Raw genomic sequence first — 19,473 nt, 5'->3', positions numbered from 1 at the left:
TCACATCACCAAACCCTCATTTAAATAGTGCAGAAAATAATATTTCATCAGAATATTTCCAGGCGTTCCTTGTAAACAAAGCTATATCTCAGCAACCTTGTACGATCCAGTAATAAACTTGGTATCAAAATAAAATTAAAACAGAAATCTGAAAGTATCAGAAATTTTAGTTAAGGACAGAGCAGCGCCAACCAGCACAAAGTTCTAAACAATATATTGCAAAATACACTAGCCAAATCAAAAAGTCACAGGCTCTGGGATTCATTTCAGGTACCTCTGGCTTTGATTGCAGCACACAATGTGGTGGCCAGCGCATGTGTGAAAGTGATTAATGATTCCTCATGCTCCCCGAACCGCTCTTTCACAATCAGAGTCCTGAAATATGCCTGTTAAATCAGGGAAGAGGCCTAGACCTGACCAACTGAAGCAACCCCAGATCATAACACTTCCACCATAGGCTTGTACAGTGGTCACTAAACATGATGGGTTCTTTGCTTCATGCGCTTCCCTTTTTGCCCCTATGCATCCTAATGCCCTAAAAAAATATGGAAATGCTCTTACTTCACTCTTAAACGTAGATTCTTTTTTTTTTTTTTTTTTTTTAACTATTTTTTTTCTCCCTCATGCAATTTGACCAATTGATTAAGTGACTCTTCTAAATGAAGACTTTTTTGGCCGGGCAGCGTATCCATATAAATTAATGAAAGGTTTTGTCTGTACTTTAGGTAAGATCTCACTCTTTTAATTATATCTTTATGTTTCATACATTAGAGGACCTGAAACCAGTCTCAGAACATTTTTTGTCTGTATGTCCAGCCAGATTTGGTCACAGAATCACGCAACTGACTGGACAGAATTTTAATAGAACTTTTGCAGTACTTAGTTATTTGCCTGAAGTTAAACCTTGCATCAATAAAATCAAAATGTTGAATAAAAGCGATGTAATGAATAGCTATGTGGCAGATTTAATAGTCTTTAAATAACTCCTAATAAGCTAATTGCTCGATGTAAACAAACACCTGCACCAATAGATATTAATTAGAAATGGCTTATTTTAACTTGGATTAGGTTATATGTTCATATACTGTAGAAATAAAAGTGCTTAAGTGGTATAAGTGAATTTTAATGCTCTGGAGTCGTTTTAAGACAAAATAATAAAATCACTGATTCTATTAAAGCTGATCAGCTTATTTTTTAGATTTAACCTTTTAACTATTCCCATAAACTCTTTTTTGTCAACAATGTGCACTTATGTCTTATGCATTGGTGTAAACATGGCATACTTTTTTTTTTTTTAAGCTTTTGCTTTATCGTCCAGAGATTGCGAGTAGGAATCCTGAAAATGCAACAGACATCTGTTTTTTCGAAAACTTAGGAGAGCAAAATTAATAGTTATATACTCTCCCTGCGCTGTCACTCTCCATTTAATCTTAAGCCAAGTTTAAAGTCGAAAGGCAGGGAAGAAACAGCATGCAGTTCTTATAGGCAAACCTGGAACTTATATATACTGAGTATGTAAAAAGATGTTTTTTTCTAAACTAAAAGCGCTACATGATGTCTGATTAAGGGTGTGCGGGTTACTCTGTGTCATGTTATCACAGGTGCAACTGGATCTCAGGCCTTGTAGAGACTCACCACAGGCCCACTGCGATCCACACCAAGCCCCTTCCCCCCTATTTCTCTATCTCTCTCTCTTCTTCAGCTTACACAACCGATAGTTCAGCAATCAATTCAGGACAGAGCAGAACAGAGCGGCTCGGATGAGTTTTTTTTCCTCCAGGAGAGGGGTGTTGTGAGGATAAAGCACTTCTTGTCTCAGCCGGTCTGAACCAGGAACGCACATCGTGACAGCAAAATGGCATCATGAAGCTACGTCACAGGTCTCATGTCTTGGAACACGGGAGCACAAATATAGCATACAGAGTTAAACAGTCTCAGAATAGTAACACATGAAAGTGTCTTGAGACACAGAAGGGGGTTGATGGCTGGGGAGAGGGGTAGCGGTAAAGGAAAAATTGGAAACAATACAGATCTGCATATTGTGTATGAAGAGTGACCTGGAAAACAAGCCAGAATACCTATTTACTTCTAACAACAGGAAGATTGAATTTAGTTAATTGAACCCCATTCATTTTTAAATTATGTGATCTATATATCCAAAGCAGAAATTGCTTATCACAAAAAAAAATTTTTGTTTATCATATACCTGAGTTGGTATTTGGATACTCGCTCGGAGTGAGCATGTCTTAGTCACTCCATCTATGGATGAAGGGATTTATGCGTGCATTGGGTTTGCACGTTTTCCCCGTGCTTGTATGGTTTCCACCGGGTTCTCCGGTTTCCTCCCACAGTCCAAAGACATGCAGATTAGGTTAATTGGTGTCTCCAAAATTTTTCTGTAGTGTGTGAGTGAGAGTGTGAATGGGTGTACCTGTGTGCCCTTTGATGGATTGACACCTTGTCCAAGAGTTCCCTGGGATAGGTTCCAAGCCCCCCTTACGACCCTTCTACTATAGAAGCTCAATGAATTAATGAAAAAAAACCCCACAAACGCACACAATCAGTCATGAGTGGGTGTGTGATCAGCTTTGGGACAGTATTTTTTTAGAAATCCTTATTTGACCAAGTAAATGGCATCACATTTCCTATTTATTTATTATAGAAATCTTATTAACGTTGTTTCTTTGTTGATGAAATTTCCACAGAAAACTTGTATGAGTGCTTTCATAAAACATTGCGTCTTTCGGGGAGGCAGATGGGTGTGTCTTGGAGCCGAGTTTGTGCGAGTGCTCATTTATTTCAAATAACGGAAGCTATTTTAGCAAAAAATATGCTTGGAGTTTTTTCTTAAGGAAAGCGAGCAGTTATTTAGGTGTATTTGTTGAGGTTCAGAAGAAATAAGAAAGCCAGGCTTCTAACTTCAGCTGTTTTTGCAGATGTTGTTAGCGCTGCTATGAAATCCCAGCGCTGCTGGTGCTGCGTGATGATGTCAGCAAGCGCTCTACTCATTAGCACGGCCAAAAAGTCACACGAATTCCGATCTGTCTGTTCTCATTCATGTCACATGACTAATTATCGGATATATATATATGATCCAAGCCCTCATACTTCAGACAACTCTATGAAAGTCAGATCCGTGTGCTTTAAAACACACTGGTCTGCCATCAGACAATCAGAGAAAAAAACATGATATTGATAAAAACAATACAAATATATATTTAGCATAATTACGGTATGCACTTATAGAGTTAACCTAATGTTATAAATGAGTCTGGATTAAACAGTTTTCCATTTTTTTTTCAGTATGAAATATGTTGTTATTCCATTCCGGATCTAAAAGATTATTATTATTATTATTTTTAAAAACAGACTGTTCCTTTAAACATGCAAAAATGATGATTTGGGCATTGATATGAGTGGACGGCTAAAATCGATGCAGAAAATGTGTCATGCTCGGTGTGGGTTATCAGGCAGAGGCAGAGAAGTGGGGAAAGACCCTAAACTGAGTCATCGAGCTCAGATCTGCTGTGTAAGTGAAACCAAGCATATCCTGTAAGTTAGTATGTGTGTGTGTGTGTGTGTGTGCATGCTACATGCAGTGGATAAACACAGGTGCTGTTCAAGTGGGTCTAAAAACAGCATGAGGTTGGATACAAGTTGTCTTGGAATTGTTTTTAAGTTATTAGTCACGTAGTCACATAAATGGCATGTTTATATAATCAAGCCAAAAATGTACATACAGTACATACTGTATATACATTGTGTATATATGATTCTAGCAAAAGGGAATGTTTCTAGCATAATGTAAAACTATAAGATTTTTTGTGCACATAGACATAAGGTTTAATAATTTATTTTTCCTGAGTGCTTTTTTAGCCGTTCTATTTGAATTATAAAAGTGACATGGCCTTGCACACTGCCTGAGTTTTTCAAAGAAAAATATAGAACAGTGTGATCTGTTGCCTTTTGAAAAGGACTGGAACATGCAGTGCAGTCTGGCTTCAATCTGTTTAGTTTATGCAGTAAGCGTCTGGGAAGAAGCTCACGGTGTTGTGTAACATAAGCTGGTGGACACCTCCAGGAACTGAGAAGCGTGATCTTGTTACATAGTTCTGTACAGTGGAGCTATTGGCAATATGGATTGTAGGAAAAATATAGGTGTTGGAAGCCCTGCTAGATCCATGACAACAAATCCCTCTTGATGAAAACAACAACAACAAGAACACAAAATGTATCTGAATCACATGTTGTTTTTGAAAAGATGTAGTCTATAATGAGGAACTATTCATTAATAAACTCACCAACGTTCACATTACAAACAACATTGTTTAGTTCAGATTTTTTGGTCAGATCGCATTTGCACGTCATGCCGGTTTACATTCATAATCACAAGTGACATTTATCAGACTCTAATGGGACGCATCTGTCCTATGAAATGTATCACACTGATATGTCTTTGCTTATTTCATCTGTGATAATGCACGTCATATTTGTGTAACCGTCTATTAATTTCAATCAGTGGGTGCGATTTTAGCTAAAAATCTGCTTAGGGTTTTGCTTCGAAGGGCAGCGAGCAGTTAACTGTATTTGTTGAGGTCCAGAATGAGGAAGAAAGCCAGACAACTTGCTTTAGCAGTTTTTTCAGCTATTACTAGCACTGCTAATGAATCCCTGCGCTGCTGTTGCTGATAACGTGAGCGAGAACCGTACGCATGTGCAGAGGCAAAGAGTTACATGAGTTCCGAGCCGCATGTTGTCTCATGACTACATAATCTAAGACCGGATATGAAAGTGACATAGATGGGATTTAAATTTGACAGAATTCAGTCACTTCAGACTGGTAATGGGAATGTAGCCTCGGGAATGCTTTCTAAGTATTTAGAAATTAAGATCAAATTCAGGTCAAATCCCGGTCAGTGCAACCTAAGGAATTATTGCTTGACTTTATCAGACAGGTTCTATCTTATGTTTTTGATTCAACAGATCTGGCAGTAGTTAGACCTGGGTGTGGCAAGTGAAATTTAACTCAGCTTCCCAAAAAAATGTGGTTAATCCCAGTTCATTCATGATTTAGCAAAGATGAAATAACTTCCCCAGGGCCAGGCCAGAAGCATTGGGCCAGGTAGGTTTGGACAGCTTTTTTCCCTTAATAAATTAAATCAAAATTTTTTCACAGCAATATATTTGCTTAAACATAATGACTTTAACAAATGATTGCGGTTTATTAAAGATATCCAGTGTTCAGCTTATATTTTAGAGAATCAAAATACAGGTATGATAATGTGTAAGTTATGATTAAAATATTAAAATAAAAAATATTTAATTTAAGCAATTGGTATTTTATAATTTGTAACCTGTCCAAAAGGCGTACTTAATCACGCGACTTACAGTACTTAAAAAAAAAGAAGAGGCGCAAAAAAAAAACTAACACCTTCTGCAAAAAAAGATGTAAAGTGTCTGCGATTAACACTGATGGCGATTTGAAACTTGGTGATGATTTGATAGTTTTTCATGCACCTGCTGCAAGTGATGCATATTCCATAATGGAAAAATTAGTCTTTTAGGACTGTTTAATTTTACCTTGCAGCCACCAAAAAAGCATTTTATGTGTTGATGCATGTTTAACCAGTGATCCAGGGGCTCTACATTTATACCATTTGTAGTGGTTTCCTGGTTGCCACTGCCAGGAGGTGGTTGTGGTGCACAAAAATAGTCTATAACAGCAGAATGCTCAAGACGGTATAGCAGAACGCTTAGGTGAAAGCAAGTAGTATGATTTGATAAAGATAGAGTAAAGTATAAGAAATATTTTAAACTGAACATGATTCCTGAATTGTATATTTAAATACACTTTATACAGTATTATGTATGTACAGTATGATATGCGTTCTTATAATCTTAAACAATGCCAATAAATCTTCAATTCATCCGTTTCAATTTTATGGTTTGCTTCTGCTATTTCTATCTCGGCTTATTATCTGCTAGTGTCCCTTTGTACTGCTGATGCACTGCACAGTCTGCTTTTCTCTGCTTCTGAAATAGCAACAGTATGTCTATTTAAAGCTTAATCAATATCCTTTTCCACCAGCCCTGCTTTTTTGTTCTGCGCATCGTATGGATGGGTTCTCTCAAACACATTTCGCTGATCAGCAGTTTAATTGTGGCACACTGCGCCAGAGTGTGGGATGGGCCAGGGAAAGAGGGGGGATCCCTCACTGTGTCTATATTTAGCACGCTGCATCGCCTGGAGAGGGGGAAAAAACCTGCAACAGGAAGACTGATCAATTCTCTACGTCACAGACTCTGTTGCTATCCAAGCCAGGCAAAAAACCGACATCCCTCCTACTCAACCAGCCTCTTTCGCCAATCCTGCCTTACTCTGATGAAACACAACCAATCTTAACATGGCTCTCCGGCAGATCCTTGAGCTCCTCCTGGAGTGACCTTCTGTCAGCAACTGATCTGGGGTTCTCCATCTTTTTTTCAATTTGAGCTAAATATAACTTGATGCATTGTACACAGCCATGCTCTATATAGCAAAGATTCTACAAGGAGTGAGAAGGAGGAGGAGCTTTGGATGGAGAAAACCTTTACAGAAACAAAAGCAGTTGGGTATTTGCACCAGCTGGAAATAAGAAAGGCACTAAGATATCATGGCACCCACACACAACTGTTCTTAAATGTGACACAATGAGACAATTTGGCTTAAGATGGTTTGGCCCAGCCTGGGATTAGTAATTAATATCTAAATTTAGATTAGGCAGACTATAAAATGTTCTATATTTGTATAATAACGTGCAATTACATGCAATTACATGCTATACTGTACTGGAGACAATGATGTGCTTTGTATATGACTGTATATGTATAGGACTCATAATCCTAATCATCATGATATTAACAGTTAATATTAAAATAGAACAGTTTTTCAGATTTTTCCTTAGGTGTTATTGCCTCTGGAAGAGTAAAAAACTTTCACGATTCATGATAAATGCTTTTTTTAGACATCCTAGTCAACATTCTACATGAATAATACTTTTATAAATACTTATTTATTTACTGTCAGCTTTTTCAAAAAGACAGACTTACTGTTTGTAATGTAGAAACCAAATAATTTGTACTATTAGAATAATTAAGGAATATCATGCTCCGGGTCGTGCTGTTGTTCTGAATATCGGAACGGCTGTGAACGTGGTTGTAGGCACGAGGTACTGAGGGTATTACAGATTAAAACAGATTATAATTTGTTTATTTATTTATCCAGTTATTTTGCGGAATTAACATACTGTAGAGCTGTCAAGTGATCTGCAGCTGATGTCATTAACAGGGGTGAAAGTAGTTTTAAATTCTTACCGGTACTATGTAGTCAAAAGTTGAGGAGAATAAACCACAGAAATAGTGGACAGTCTTGAGAAACCTACAATATTTTCTTTGTATTTCCACATATTCCACTTTAAAATAAAAGCTAATTTCCAGGTTTCCACACACCAAGTAGTGCCCTTGATCAGGGGTTAGAGAGGGATCTGGGCTTGTGTTAGAAGCTAGTTAGCTTTGTAGCTCATATTAGCTGTGAACAGAACAACACAGACTGTCGACCAACAGTTAGTGTAATTAAGAATTGTTATAACACCTGTGATGCAGAGTAATACATTTAGTTAAATATCCCAGTGCTGTTGGGCTCTATTATCGTCACTCATGGAATATCTCTTGCATAATCAGATTACTATGTCAGAATTAACTGTTATATAGTTTGAATTATTAAGTGTAAAAAATAGAGTTCAATTTTTGTTAGTTTTGACGAAACGCTTAACTAAAGATAATATTAAACCAAGTAAACCCTAAGGATAAGGGTAACATGTTGGAAAAAACATATCACAGTGTTCAGTTGCAATGAGTCTGTGCCCACGGTACCCCGAGATTCCTCTTTTTGGCCAACAGGAGTGGGACTCAATGTGGTTTCCTGCTGTTGTAGCCAACCCATCTCAAATCTGCCCTCCATCTGCTGATTGACTTGGTCAGTATAAATCCTTCCAGGTTTTTTCCTGCCTGTTAATGTCCCTGTTGTGGTGGCAGTGTGTTCTGGGTTGTTGTCTTGCTGCATGATAAAGATCCTTCCGATTAGACTGGATACTTTTCTTTGGTAAATCGGCAGATAGAATGGTTTTTAGACTTTTTAATTTTTCTCATGAGTTCTATTGATCAATAATAATTACTGAGCCCATTGACAAGCCTAAGCCATGACACTACCTCCAACATGCTTCACCCATGTGCTTGTGTATTCTGAATCATGCGCAGATACAGTACTTTCTTTCTCCACACTTTGGGCTTCATCACTTGGTAGAAGTTCATTTTGTGAAACCTCCTGATCCTTTTGTGCTCTCATGCTCTTTGTCAAGCCGTCTTCAAATGTTGGATTAGGATACATTGACTGCAAATTTTCTGTCATCAACTGCCTCATCCTTGGTCAACCTGTTCGATGTCTAGTTAATTCTCTGGTCTTTGGTTTATCCTTTTAAACAACAAATGCAGTCTTCATAAGTCAAATCCAGGGCTTAAAACAAGAATAGTACCTCTGGGCAACCAGAAACACCTGTCAGTTGTCTGTTTCAATATTTTTGAACAGGAATGAAAGATAAGATTGATCTATTGTTTCATATTTGTACCTTGTTTCCACACCCAAATGTGTTGCAAAAGTAAACTGTCCTTGGTGTACCATTACTTTTAGAGATTTACCATTACTTTTAAAGAGATAATGTATATTATGCATATTACAGTTGATTTAAAAATAATTATAATATGCAATCAGGGTAAAAATGGAATCTGTAAATGTGATATCTTATAAAAGTGAATTGCAGTTGTAGTGTAATTTGTCACAGTATCACAAAATTTGTTTTTTGTCTAGCCCTCAAATGTCAAATAATTAAACAAAAGAACAAACAGAAGAACAAGAACATTTCATGGTAATTGGTACAAATTAATGCAGCACATGAGCAGCAGGTCAGTGGTTTTGTGTATTAAATGATATACCTGTACTGATATCCTTTTTTTTTATTATTATTGCTGCACTTTGTGTTACTGCAAAAGCCAGTGATTTCAAAGGTGGCATCTTTACTATAATTATCCTCAAACAGAAGTCCCAAGGCCTCCTTGTGTTACTAAAAAAAGCTCAGTGCGGCTTCTGTCAACCCCCCCCCCTCTCCCCGCCCCCCCGACTCACGACTCGCATCCCCTCTAGGATCATCAGCATCTCTGCCATATTCTCTAGCAACTGGAGTTGCTAGGCAACAGAGTCAGGTCAGTAATGGGGTAGTCATGTTCTCTCTCACTACTCTCTTTCTCTCTTCTTTCATTTCCCTTTTTTTCATTTGGCGATGCAGTCAACGCCTCTCCATTTCAGGTCGCTGAAATATTCATGAAGGATTTACTAAGTAACATCTTCTGTCCAAAGTGTCCTATACTATGGTGCAATCACGTGCTGAACACCTCTGAAGATATTCACTGGGAATGTGGACCTAATGTCCACGAATGTCGTGTTCACTCAGATCATGATGGATTTGTACTTTTCGTTCGACATCAATTTTTTTCTCCACCGTACACCTGACTTTCATAAAGGAGTGGGCTCTGAGAGCATGTTAATGCACCTGACAGACTCTTTGTTCTTTGTGTGGAACACTTAGAGTTTCTGAAGCAATTATTTTTCCTTAAGTTTTGACGTTTTATTCTGCCTTGTTTAAGAATGTGTCACGAATCCAGCTCCATGGCTCATTGCGTTTTAATGCGTCTTGTCCTACAGCCTGTTCAATACCCAGGGGACTCATTTATTTTTTAACAACCAAACCACAAAACCTGTCTCTCATCACTTTTTCATGGCCATTCTCCCGTTCAAAAGTCACGCCCGTGGCTTTGATCTGACCTAAGGGCTGGTCAGGATCTCAAATTTATGTCCTTTAGCCCTGTTTTTGTTTTAATAAGCACACCCTATCCCTATCCTTCTCACTCACTCGCCTGTCTCGTACCTACGCTGGCTTGGACCGGCTGAACGGCAACACTATCGCTCTATCAGCTGGTGTGCCCCTGGCTTGTACTCTCCGGCTAAATAAAGCGCCGCCTCGCAACCAGGCAGGCAGCCCAACTCAAGTCGAGCCTAATACCCTGTAAAGCACTGGCGCCATGTGTAGTATCGGTAGTGACGCCAGCTCCGGATGAAAAAAAAAACACAACAAAAAGCCCAAATTCTGGAATTGCACGTTGTCAGTGTGCCATTTTGTCAGCCCACATTGACTGTACTATATTTGCATTTGAAAGCGGTTGCTAATTATTAGATGCCATAATGTTGGTACTGTTCATTTTGCGTATTTTGATTGCATCACAGACCTGCGCAGGAGATTTATTTTCCTTGTGAGCAAACACTTAGATTTCCTGTTAATATTAAAGTATATGAAAGATAGTCACCTTTATTAACATTTAGATTTTTTATTTTATTTTATTTAAAGCCAAAAGCTATTGTTTATTGTTTTTACTTAAAAATTGGGTAATTTTTTAAAATTATTATTATTTTAGAAAGCACCACTTGTGTACAGTACACTCCTCTATATGATACACCTCGGCCTCTGTTATCAAACTATAAACAATATTTGAACAAAATTATTTGCCAATAATTTACACATTTACAAAATAATATAATATTTCCTAAAAAAAAATCCAGTGACTCGAACCTAGTCACATAACTGGCATTGAGTTACCGTATCTGTAAATATTGAATTGATTAAATTAAAATCCATTATTTTCAATGTACAGTACAACAAGATTAAATGTGCGACTCCCCTTCATCAATGCCATATATAACAAATAAAAGCAGTTATGATATACAGTAGGCAATGAAAATATATAAAATAAAAAAGTAAACAAAAGTAAAATAGATGTACATATAAAAATGGATTATCTTGTCATGTTGAAATCACATATTTTTTTTCAATAACAACTGAATTCAAAGAAAAAAAATTGTCATTTCATATTAATGGCTTAAAAAAAATTAAGCGAATAAAAAATCAGGATACACACTTGCCATTCTATTTTAATGGAAAAAAACATAGGTAGCTGAAGAACTGAAACGAACTGCATTACTAGAAGAATTATGACAAGAATTTATGATTTGGTGAAATTTTGTCGTTTTCAGCTCTTTATCTTTTGTAGGAGTTTTGTTGTGTGCATCATTAAACATAAATCATGAATTCTGTATAAACTCAGTTTGTAATCAACTATCAATCTTAAAGAACTTTGAACTTTTTTCATCTGGCGGGAATTTATTTTAGCTCCTTTTAGTTTAGCAACGTGACTCCCGGTTTGGATGCGTTTGAACTCGGACTCATGTCGTCTCCGTTTCTCAGGAACACAAAGAGAGACTGAGGCTCAACGCCCTTGATCTCTCTCATGTCGCTGCTCAGTAAAGGGCAGTCCTGAGGTCACACAGAAGATTTGATGAATTATTGAGCTCTAGCTTAGAATAGTTGGGCTCTCATGGTGCTGCCTTTTGAAATGTTTCGACTGTCCCGCTGGTTCAGGACCTCTTTGGTGTACGGAGGTGAAAGTCAAAGAGATGGAAAGCCTGGCGTGCCGTTAGTAGAATTGCTATTTCGTTCAAATAAAAGTCTGTACTCAAGCTATCTCTATCAAGGACGTTACCCTGGGATTCTTTCGTGAGCTTTGTGAAATGGTGCAAGGAAGTATAAAAGACTAAAATCTAAATGAATTGCTGCCACGATACATCCTTGGCGTGCTTTAACAAAAACACACCGCTAAGAAGTTACACAAAAGATGAGTGCCTAATGTTCTTGTCAGTTTAAGTGTTTAAGTGTCCTCGGTACATTCAACCCTCCAGGCATCCCAAGCCCATGAGCACACACACATTCTCCAGTGCAGTCGTTCTCTTTGACTTCCTGTGTGTCTGGGCCAGGGCATTAAGACATGGTTGACTGCGTAGTAGGGTCCCTGTCTTGCATCTAGGCTCCGACGTTCCCTTCAGATCGCTTAGCCTTCTCATCGCTCTGACATGTGAATACATCGGGTTTAATGCTTTACAGTAAAGAACATCAAGGGTGATGTATGTATGTATGTATGTGTAGGGTGTAAAGAAGCAGGCACGAATGTCAGGGAAGCAAGAAATTGCAGAAGCTTCTCCAATTTGAATCCGAAGTTAGTGGCTTTTGAGGAAATGAAACACTCTTTGTCATGATTGTATAGGAAAACAATCAGTGACAGGATGATGTGATTAAGCACAGCTACTGTTTCATCCTGAAATTGATTAGTTTACCTGTGCATCACAAAGTGTTTTTTTTTATTATATCTAAAACCCTTAAAATAAAAAATTCTGAGGAAAAACACTTAAAATAAAACACCATAGTTCATTTTACAAGGGTTAATAACAGAATGCTTTAGATTAATGCAAGAAATTGTTGGAGAAGACCATTTAAATGGCCTCTCAGTGGTTTTCCTGTTTTTAATTTTAATAATAGTGTTTATAAAAAGGTTTCACATTTACCAATTTTTAACAAAATCTTGTCCTAAAAGGTTCTTACGGGTTAATCTTATTTCCTGATCAATTCAGTTGTCGTATCATTTGTACTTATGGAAAATCCTGTTGGTTAACTAGGTTAAAAATATATATAGTGCACTGTTACCTAAATACAATCAGGAATCAAGCTTCTGTTGCAAGCCACAGCTAAGACGTCACCTGCATGGTTCTGCTTTTTTTGCACTAATCTTCCAGGTGTCCCATCATGCACCTAGTATGTTCCAGGACCTGAGCCAGTCAGCAGTCTAAAAATAGCCTCCATTCCTTAATTTATTTTATTGGTAGCCGGCAGTTTTTTACCTTGGCTTGTGCAAGCTGTCTTTGTGTACAATATAAACCATGGCCATCATATGCTTGTTATGGGTTTGGAATTATTTATCAATGAAGAATAGGACAAAATGTTCAATTGAGCGCTGATGACTGGCGCTAGATGCGTACGTCAATTATCGTTATGTCACTGGGGATTAGGAGCATGAAAACAGCTGTGGGATGACATGTCTGTTCTGGAACAAAGTTATTTTTGTTAAATGCAATCGATTAAGTAGCCCTGGTGATGTGATGCTGGAAATTGAGGGATAAATGTAGTCGAAGTAGAATCCTGAAGTAGAAAATTGACTCATGTTTAATAGTTTAATGCAGTTGATAGGAATATTAACTGAATGTACTATTTTTTTAATTACTGATCCAAATGGAGGAGGATGTATAATCAGTGACACAACAGTTTTAAAACAGGATGCTCTCACAAAATATACACCAAACAACCAGCTCCATAAAAATGTTTATATTCTGCATTTTGTGTTGTTGTCTAACCTATGGGTAATATACTGATTTTATAAAATAAAGAACAGATCAGATATTCTGCAAATGCTTCAACAACCTTCTGCTATCTATCCTGTTTATTTATAGTGTGAATGGTCTATGAACAGATTTTACAAGGTTCCTTGTTTGGATTTGTCCATATTTCAGAATTCCTTGGCCGTTCTGTAGGTCCTGACCACAGCAGACTGGGAACATCCCACAAGAGTTGACGTTTTGGAGTTCTCATTCAGTCATCTAGCCATCACAGTTTGGACCCTGTCAAAGTTGATCATGCGTTTCCATTTCCAGTGTCTTTGGGACAAATTGTACACTTTCTGCTTAATATACAGTATTCCAACTTCTCCCAAGCACCATTTTAACAATATACTGTAACTGTAGCTGCTGTAATAAGAGCAAATTGTGGTGGGTGATGTAATGGGACAGAGCAACTCCAAAACTGCAGCTCTTCTAAGATGTCACCTGTATGCAGCGGTCCAAAGAAGGAAAACTGGTGAAACAGTAACTGGGACACGGGCGGCCAAGGCTCACTGATGCACATGGGGAGTGAAAGCTAGTCAGTGTATTCCGATCCAAGAGCTATGGTAGCTCAACTGCTGGAAAGCTTTCAATAGAAAGGTGTCAGAACATTAAATGCATTACTGTTTCCGCAGTAAAAGAGGGGGCCTACTCAATATTAGGCGGGTGGTCATAATGTTATGGCTGATTGGTGTCTGTCTATTTCAATGAGGCTTTCAGATTTTTCTCAGGTTGTTCTTATTCTGCTTTGCTGGTCTCTGGAGATCAGACTGCCACGCCCGTGTGAGCTCTTTCCCACTTTTTTTGGTTACGCTTTCAGAAAAAAGAGGATTTTAGAAATGCTTAGATTTATATGCTTTAGTCTTGTGACATCGAACCAATTTGGATTTCATTGCTTTCCTTCCTTTAGCATTTAAAAAAATACAATAAATGCATTTCTTCAGGACCATCGTGCAACACATACTGAGGCAGCACAGTACAGCACAGGACTGTAAGACAGACGAACATGTCAGTGACCTGGGTGCAAAACACATAATAACTGCAGAGGCGTATCAATACACACGACAGCACTGTATTGAAAAAAAACAAAACAACGACAGTGCAACAGTTGTCTGTAAACTGTTGCCCTGTTATTGCATATGAATTCATGAGAAGTACGTGAGAAACATACTTCTCAAATTATTTTCCACATGTAAGGAGAAATATTCGCACACTCCATTGTCCATTTGGACAGCCCGTAGTGTAAGCAGGAATGTTGATCATGTAGTGTGGTAGTAGAAGGAGATGGAGAGAGCGAGAGAGCGCGAGCGCGCGCGAGAGGGATGCGCTTCCCTTTACTGCAGCAATACCTCGAGCACGCCTGGGAATTTCTCAAGCCCCGCCCCCTTATTTAAAATGCGCAGAGAATAAAAGAAGCCGCTCGGGCAGCTCCGCCCCACTATCACTACAGCACGATGCGCAGCGCTTAGGGTTAGAGCGCGGATCCTTTCTGTGTTTTTTTATACGCTTTCTAACGCGATTTTTTCACCTTTTTAAGCATTTGTATGCCGTTTAGTATTTTTGTAGCCCGCACTGAGCATGATCTGGGGAACAAAACCAGGGAGATAATACACGCCGAGCTGTCTTTACCCCAGCATGGATGGAAATACCCAGGACGCGTAGAGGTTTCGGGATGCGCAGAGCGCCGGGGATTCCCGACTCGAGCACGATCTGATCGGAGCAGAGACATTGTTGAGAGTGAGAGAAGAGTGTGAAGATGGTACAGAACGTGATTCTGGTCTTCTTCCGCAGGAGACTGAGCCAGAGACCGGCGGTGGAGGAGCTGGAGAGCAGGAACATCCTGAAGCGTAAGTCCTGAGCGCAACAAGAGACAGAGCCATGAGTGACACGGGCATCTCCATTTCACTCCATCTAAAAACAATGAACAAACAGATCGGTAAAGTTTAGTTACATTTAGGGAAAAAGCTTTGTATGGTAACCCTATTTTAAAAGCCTAGTTATTACTGATGTCATTATAAGCTAGAAATACGCAATTAATTCTTTTAATATTTATTAATAGGAAACAATTTTCTGCCTATAATTATGGCATCCAAGCCAAAGTGTCATTACTATAATTTTTTTTATTTTCAAAAAGAGTACAAAAAGAAACTAAGGTGCTAATGTAAATAAATGTTCTAATTATATACCTTTATTTTTTATGTAAGCTCCAGTGAAAATGCATAAAACAAATGTATAATTTAATTACAAATGTATATATTAAGTACAAACGTATATTTAAAGTACTATTGTATGTTTAAAGGACCCCTACCACACCAGCTAGAAAGTAAAGTGCTTTATTGCAGAGAGTGTAGTGTATGACTGAGATGAAAACAATATGTTTCCAAGAGGAAGCTGCGAGTAGAGTGTCAACTTACAGTAATACAAAATAAATATAAAATAGATAGATAGATAGATAAATAAATAAAAAAGGATTCTGGATCAGGGTGAGAAAGTGTGAAAAAATATATGGAGCATATTGAAAACAAGTGGAAAAAATTATAGGAAAAAAGTTATTAAAGGTATTCTATTGTAAGCACTATTTATTTATTTATTATTGGTAGTATTAGTACTACTCATAGTAGAATAACATGATATATATATATATATATATATATATATATATATATATATATATATATAATGAATCTTGTTTACTTGGAAGTTTTTATTTAGTAGATGCCATAGTTTATTTCATATATTTTGAATTTGAACACAAAAATTCTCTATTTTGACTCAAAGATGTGCAGCAGTCATTAACTTCTTTTTAAATCAAATATAATAAGAAATTATATTAATTTACTTAAAACATAAACATATATATTTTTTATATCCACTGACTGGATTGAAGTGTAAGCTGTGACAACAACGTCATGAGAGATCTATATAGGATAGTATATTTAGTCGGCAGCTGTATGCCCGCTCCCTGAGTTATGTAGCAGCTTCTCGCTGTAGCCATGTGCTGGGGTTTTGTTGACATAGCTGAAGCTCTCATTCATCGTTGTCTATTGGTCATGAGCTGCTGGTCTCATGGCCTGGGCAGCTGTCGTCTCTCTGTGACGTTTCACATGCCTGCAGAGCTCTGGGACTTGGGCTTGTTTTAGAAGAAACCTGACTGCTTTTGTCATTCAAGAGCTATTTCAATTTAAACCGCAAATAGTTAATATTTTTACTACATGTCTGCTGCTTAGATAGAGGTCTAATCAGATTAGTTAGTGAATTATTAAATATTGGATTTGATAGATTTTGAATTCTAGGAAAACAGAATCACATGATCTCACCCCTGAGTGCTTAAGACTTCAGGTTTTTATCTCATCCCTATCTCTCTGTCCTGTATTGATGTGTTTTTTTTTTAGTAATATGATTTCTTGTTTATGATTTGCAGAGAGGAATGACCAGACGGAGCAAGAGGAGAGGCGAGAAATCAAACAGAGACTAAACAGAAAGGTACAAGCTCCTAATTTTAACCTTACTTTGTAGTAAGTGCTAGATATAAAGTAAAAATCAAGCAGACACCCACACTTTTATTTTCCCCTCTGAGCTGCTTTGAGTTGCTCAGCGTTTTGAGATAAATACAGCTAAAACACTGCCACCTACAGCAAACAAGTCAGTAAAAACTCTTCTGTCTTTTTGGTGTGCAGCTGAACCAGCGTCCTACAGTAGACGAGCTACGTGACCGCAAGATCCTCATCCGCTTCAGCGACTACGTCGAAGTAGCCAAAGCTCAGGACTATGACAGGAGAGCAGACAAGCCCTGGACCAGACTGTCTGCTGCTGACAAGGTAACAACTTTCTCACCAGTCTGACAAAAAACACATTGTGGTGTAATCTAAACACTGTGTAAATCTGAGAGATAGAGATTATGTAGAAAGTACAGTTTGCGCGATTGCATTCATTGTTTACAATCCAGGTACCGTTTCTCAGTCAAGCACAAACCATTAAAGCCTGTTTCCATATGGTATCAGGATTTAATTCGAAGGTTTAAGGCAGAATAAGGCAAATCATTTTTACTTATATTAAGTGATCAGTATACAGTGGAAGTTTTTTAGCTTTGAAAATTGGCAACAAAAAAAAAAAAAAAAAGAAAGAGGAATCCGCATTTATTTAAGATTTATTTAAGAAGTGGATAAGGAATGCTTTTTTCTGGTTATTAATTTTTTTCATACTCATCTTTGAAACTTTCTTAACCTGTTTCTCAAAGGCTGATTTTGTTTTATTCCTCACAGGCAGCGATACGGAAAGAGTTGAACGAGTTCAAGAGCAACGAGATGGAGGTGCACGCATCAAGCAAACACCTTACCAGGTCAGTATTTTTCTACATTGTAAAACAATGCTAAAGGCATTAAAAATATACAAATTAAAAAAACTTTTATATAACTTGTATATTTAAAGTACAATTGTAAATGACACAAGTTAAATTTTTACTTCATAATTTATTAGTATATGAAACAGTTCGAACACAATTAAATTTTAACATTACTTTATGTGCGAAATTCATATCTAAAACTTAACTGTAGCAAGGAATCACTCATTCAGTCATTGTTATTTAATAAAAAAAATGCTTGTGAATATAACTTCACAATAAATAATGTATACAATACAAGCTGCTATGGTAAAATAGGGGGGCAGGGATAGCACAGTGGTAAAAATGATGGATAGGTGTCCAAATGAACGCAGGTTTAAATCCCTTATAAATCCCAATATAAGTCACACAGGAAAAGAGTGTTTGCCAAATGCCGTGAATTTGAGTGCAAAATTATCAACAGGACAGCAGTGTGCGGATTTGCCAGCATCCAGGTGATTGTTTTTTTCAATAGCAGCGTGTTATATCTTATACGACAACAATTGAACTCAATGTTGTGCAACATCTATGATGCATTTGTTACCGAAAACAAAAAATTACTGCTTGAGACTCCTTCCCTAACCGTTAAAAAAAGCGTTAAAATTAGCGTACAAAACTATATATTGTAAAAATAGATGCTATGGTAAAAATTAGTAATACTACAAACACCTACACACCATAGACCACCTGGGGATTCGACACATCTCACGGGAGCGGGTGTGATTTTTATGCGCCTCGCCTCCTTCTGCTTGAATCTGCTCACATTAGCAGCACATGACACTCGTAACAAATGCCCCCTCGTATTTAGCTTACACTTGTTTTTTATGCCAGTCTGTATTTCTGAGGACAAAAATAACCCCTGGAAGCTTGCCTGATTTATATAATCCTCACAGATGTTCGCTTGTTTCTTCTCTGCTGCAGGTTCCACCGGCCATAGCAAGGTTTCTTCTGTGAAGAACGAAGAACGTACTGGACGTTGAAGGAAGACCTCAGGAGGGTCCATCCTGTGCCGTGGCCCATGGGTCCCTGGAGGGCCTGCTTTTTTTCTGTTTTGGTTTTGGGGCATTATCTCGGGAAGCTCGGAGGCTGTGTCTCTTGAAAATCTCGTGCAACTCCAAAAAAAACAAAAACCCTCTCCTCAGCCAAGCGCTACACCTGTAGTTTTTTTCTCTACCTGGCTTTGTTTTGTATTCGTTTCTTTTTTCTTAAGAAGAACTTTGATCGAGAAGAACATTTATGGAAAAAAAACAAGCAAGCAACAACAACAAACCCAGGTCCTTTTTCTTAAAGATGCTTTTTAAAAAAGAAGAAGAAAAAAAAACAACGCCTTTCAGTGCCAATAAAGGGAGGGATGAGGGGTGAAGAGGTCCTGCATGTGAAGCGTTTCTCCTCCCCAGTGATGGTACTGTAGTCACACCTTACTAAAACTTGACTCCAGTTTCATATCTGCTGTATATATGTCTGAAATTCATGTCTTACCTTTGTAAGCATTATTTATTGTCTGCACAGTACAAGACTTGGATTTTTATGAAGATAAGAAAAAAAGCAAACGTGTCTGTCGTTATTTTTGTGTGCAGATGAATCTGACTTGAGAATGAATGTGTAATGAATGTGCCTCATTAATCACTTTATGAGCTGATCCTTTAGAACCGTAGCACAGAAGAATCGGATTTGGTTTTCATAAAAAAGC

General features: G+C 37.7%; 1 protein-coding gene across 3 annotated transcripts in view; it reads left to right on the top strand.

The window, feature by feature from the left end:
• Positions 1-19,034, top strand: part of phactr3b (phosphatase and actin regulator 3b) — a 68,710-nt gene extending 49,676 nt beyond the window's left edge. For 2 of the 3 annotated variants that reach the window (XM_053484190.1, XM_053484191.1), the window contains exons 9-13: positions 15,197-15,252; positions 16,827-16,888; positions 17,083-17,223; positions 17,668-17,744; positions 18,705-19,034. In XM_053484190.1, coding sequence (XP_053340165.1) covers positions 15,197-15,252; positions 16,827-16,888; positions 17,083-17,223; positions 17,668-17,744; positions 18,705-18,720 — 352 coding nt within the window. In that variant the 3' untranslated portion in view covers positions 18,721-19,034. Of the gene's footprint in view, positions 1-6,088; positions 6,178-15,196; positions 15,253-16,826; positions 16,889-17,082; positions 17,224-17,667; positions 17,745-18,704 lie in introns of those variants that run through there. The other variant, XM_053484192.1, reaches the window with a different exon arrangement.
• The last annotated feature ends 439 nt before the right edge of the window (positions 19,035-19,473 follow it).

Source organism: Clarias gariepinus, chromosome 23 (genome assembly GCF_024256425.1).
Source record: "Clarias gariepinus isolate MV-2021 ecotype Netherlands chromosome 23, CGAR_prim_01v2, whole genome shotgun sequence".
NCBI lineage: Eukaryota > Metazoa > Chordata > Actinopteri > Siluriformes > Clariidae > Clarias > Clarias gariepinus.
The sequence above is the reverse complement of the archived record's forward strand: the minus strand, read 5'-3'. Positions and strand labels throughout refer to the sequence as shown.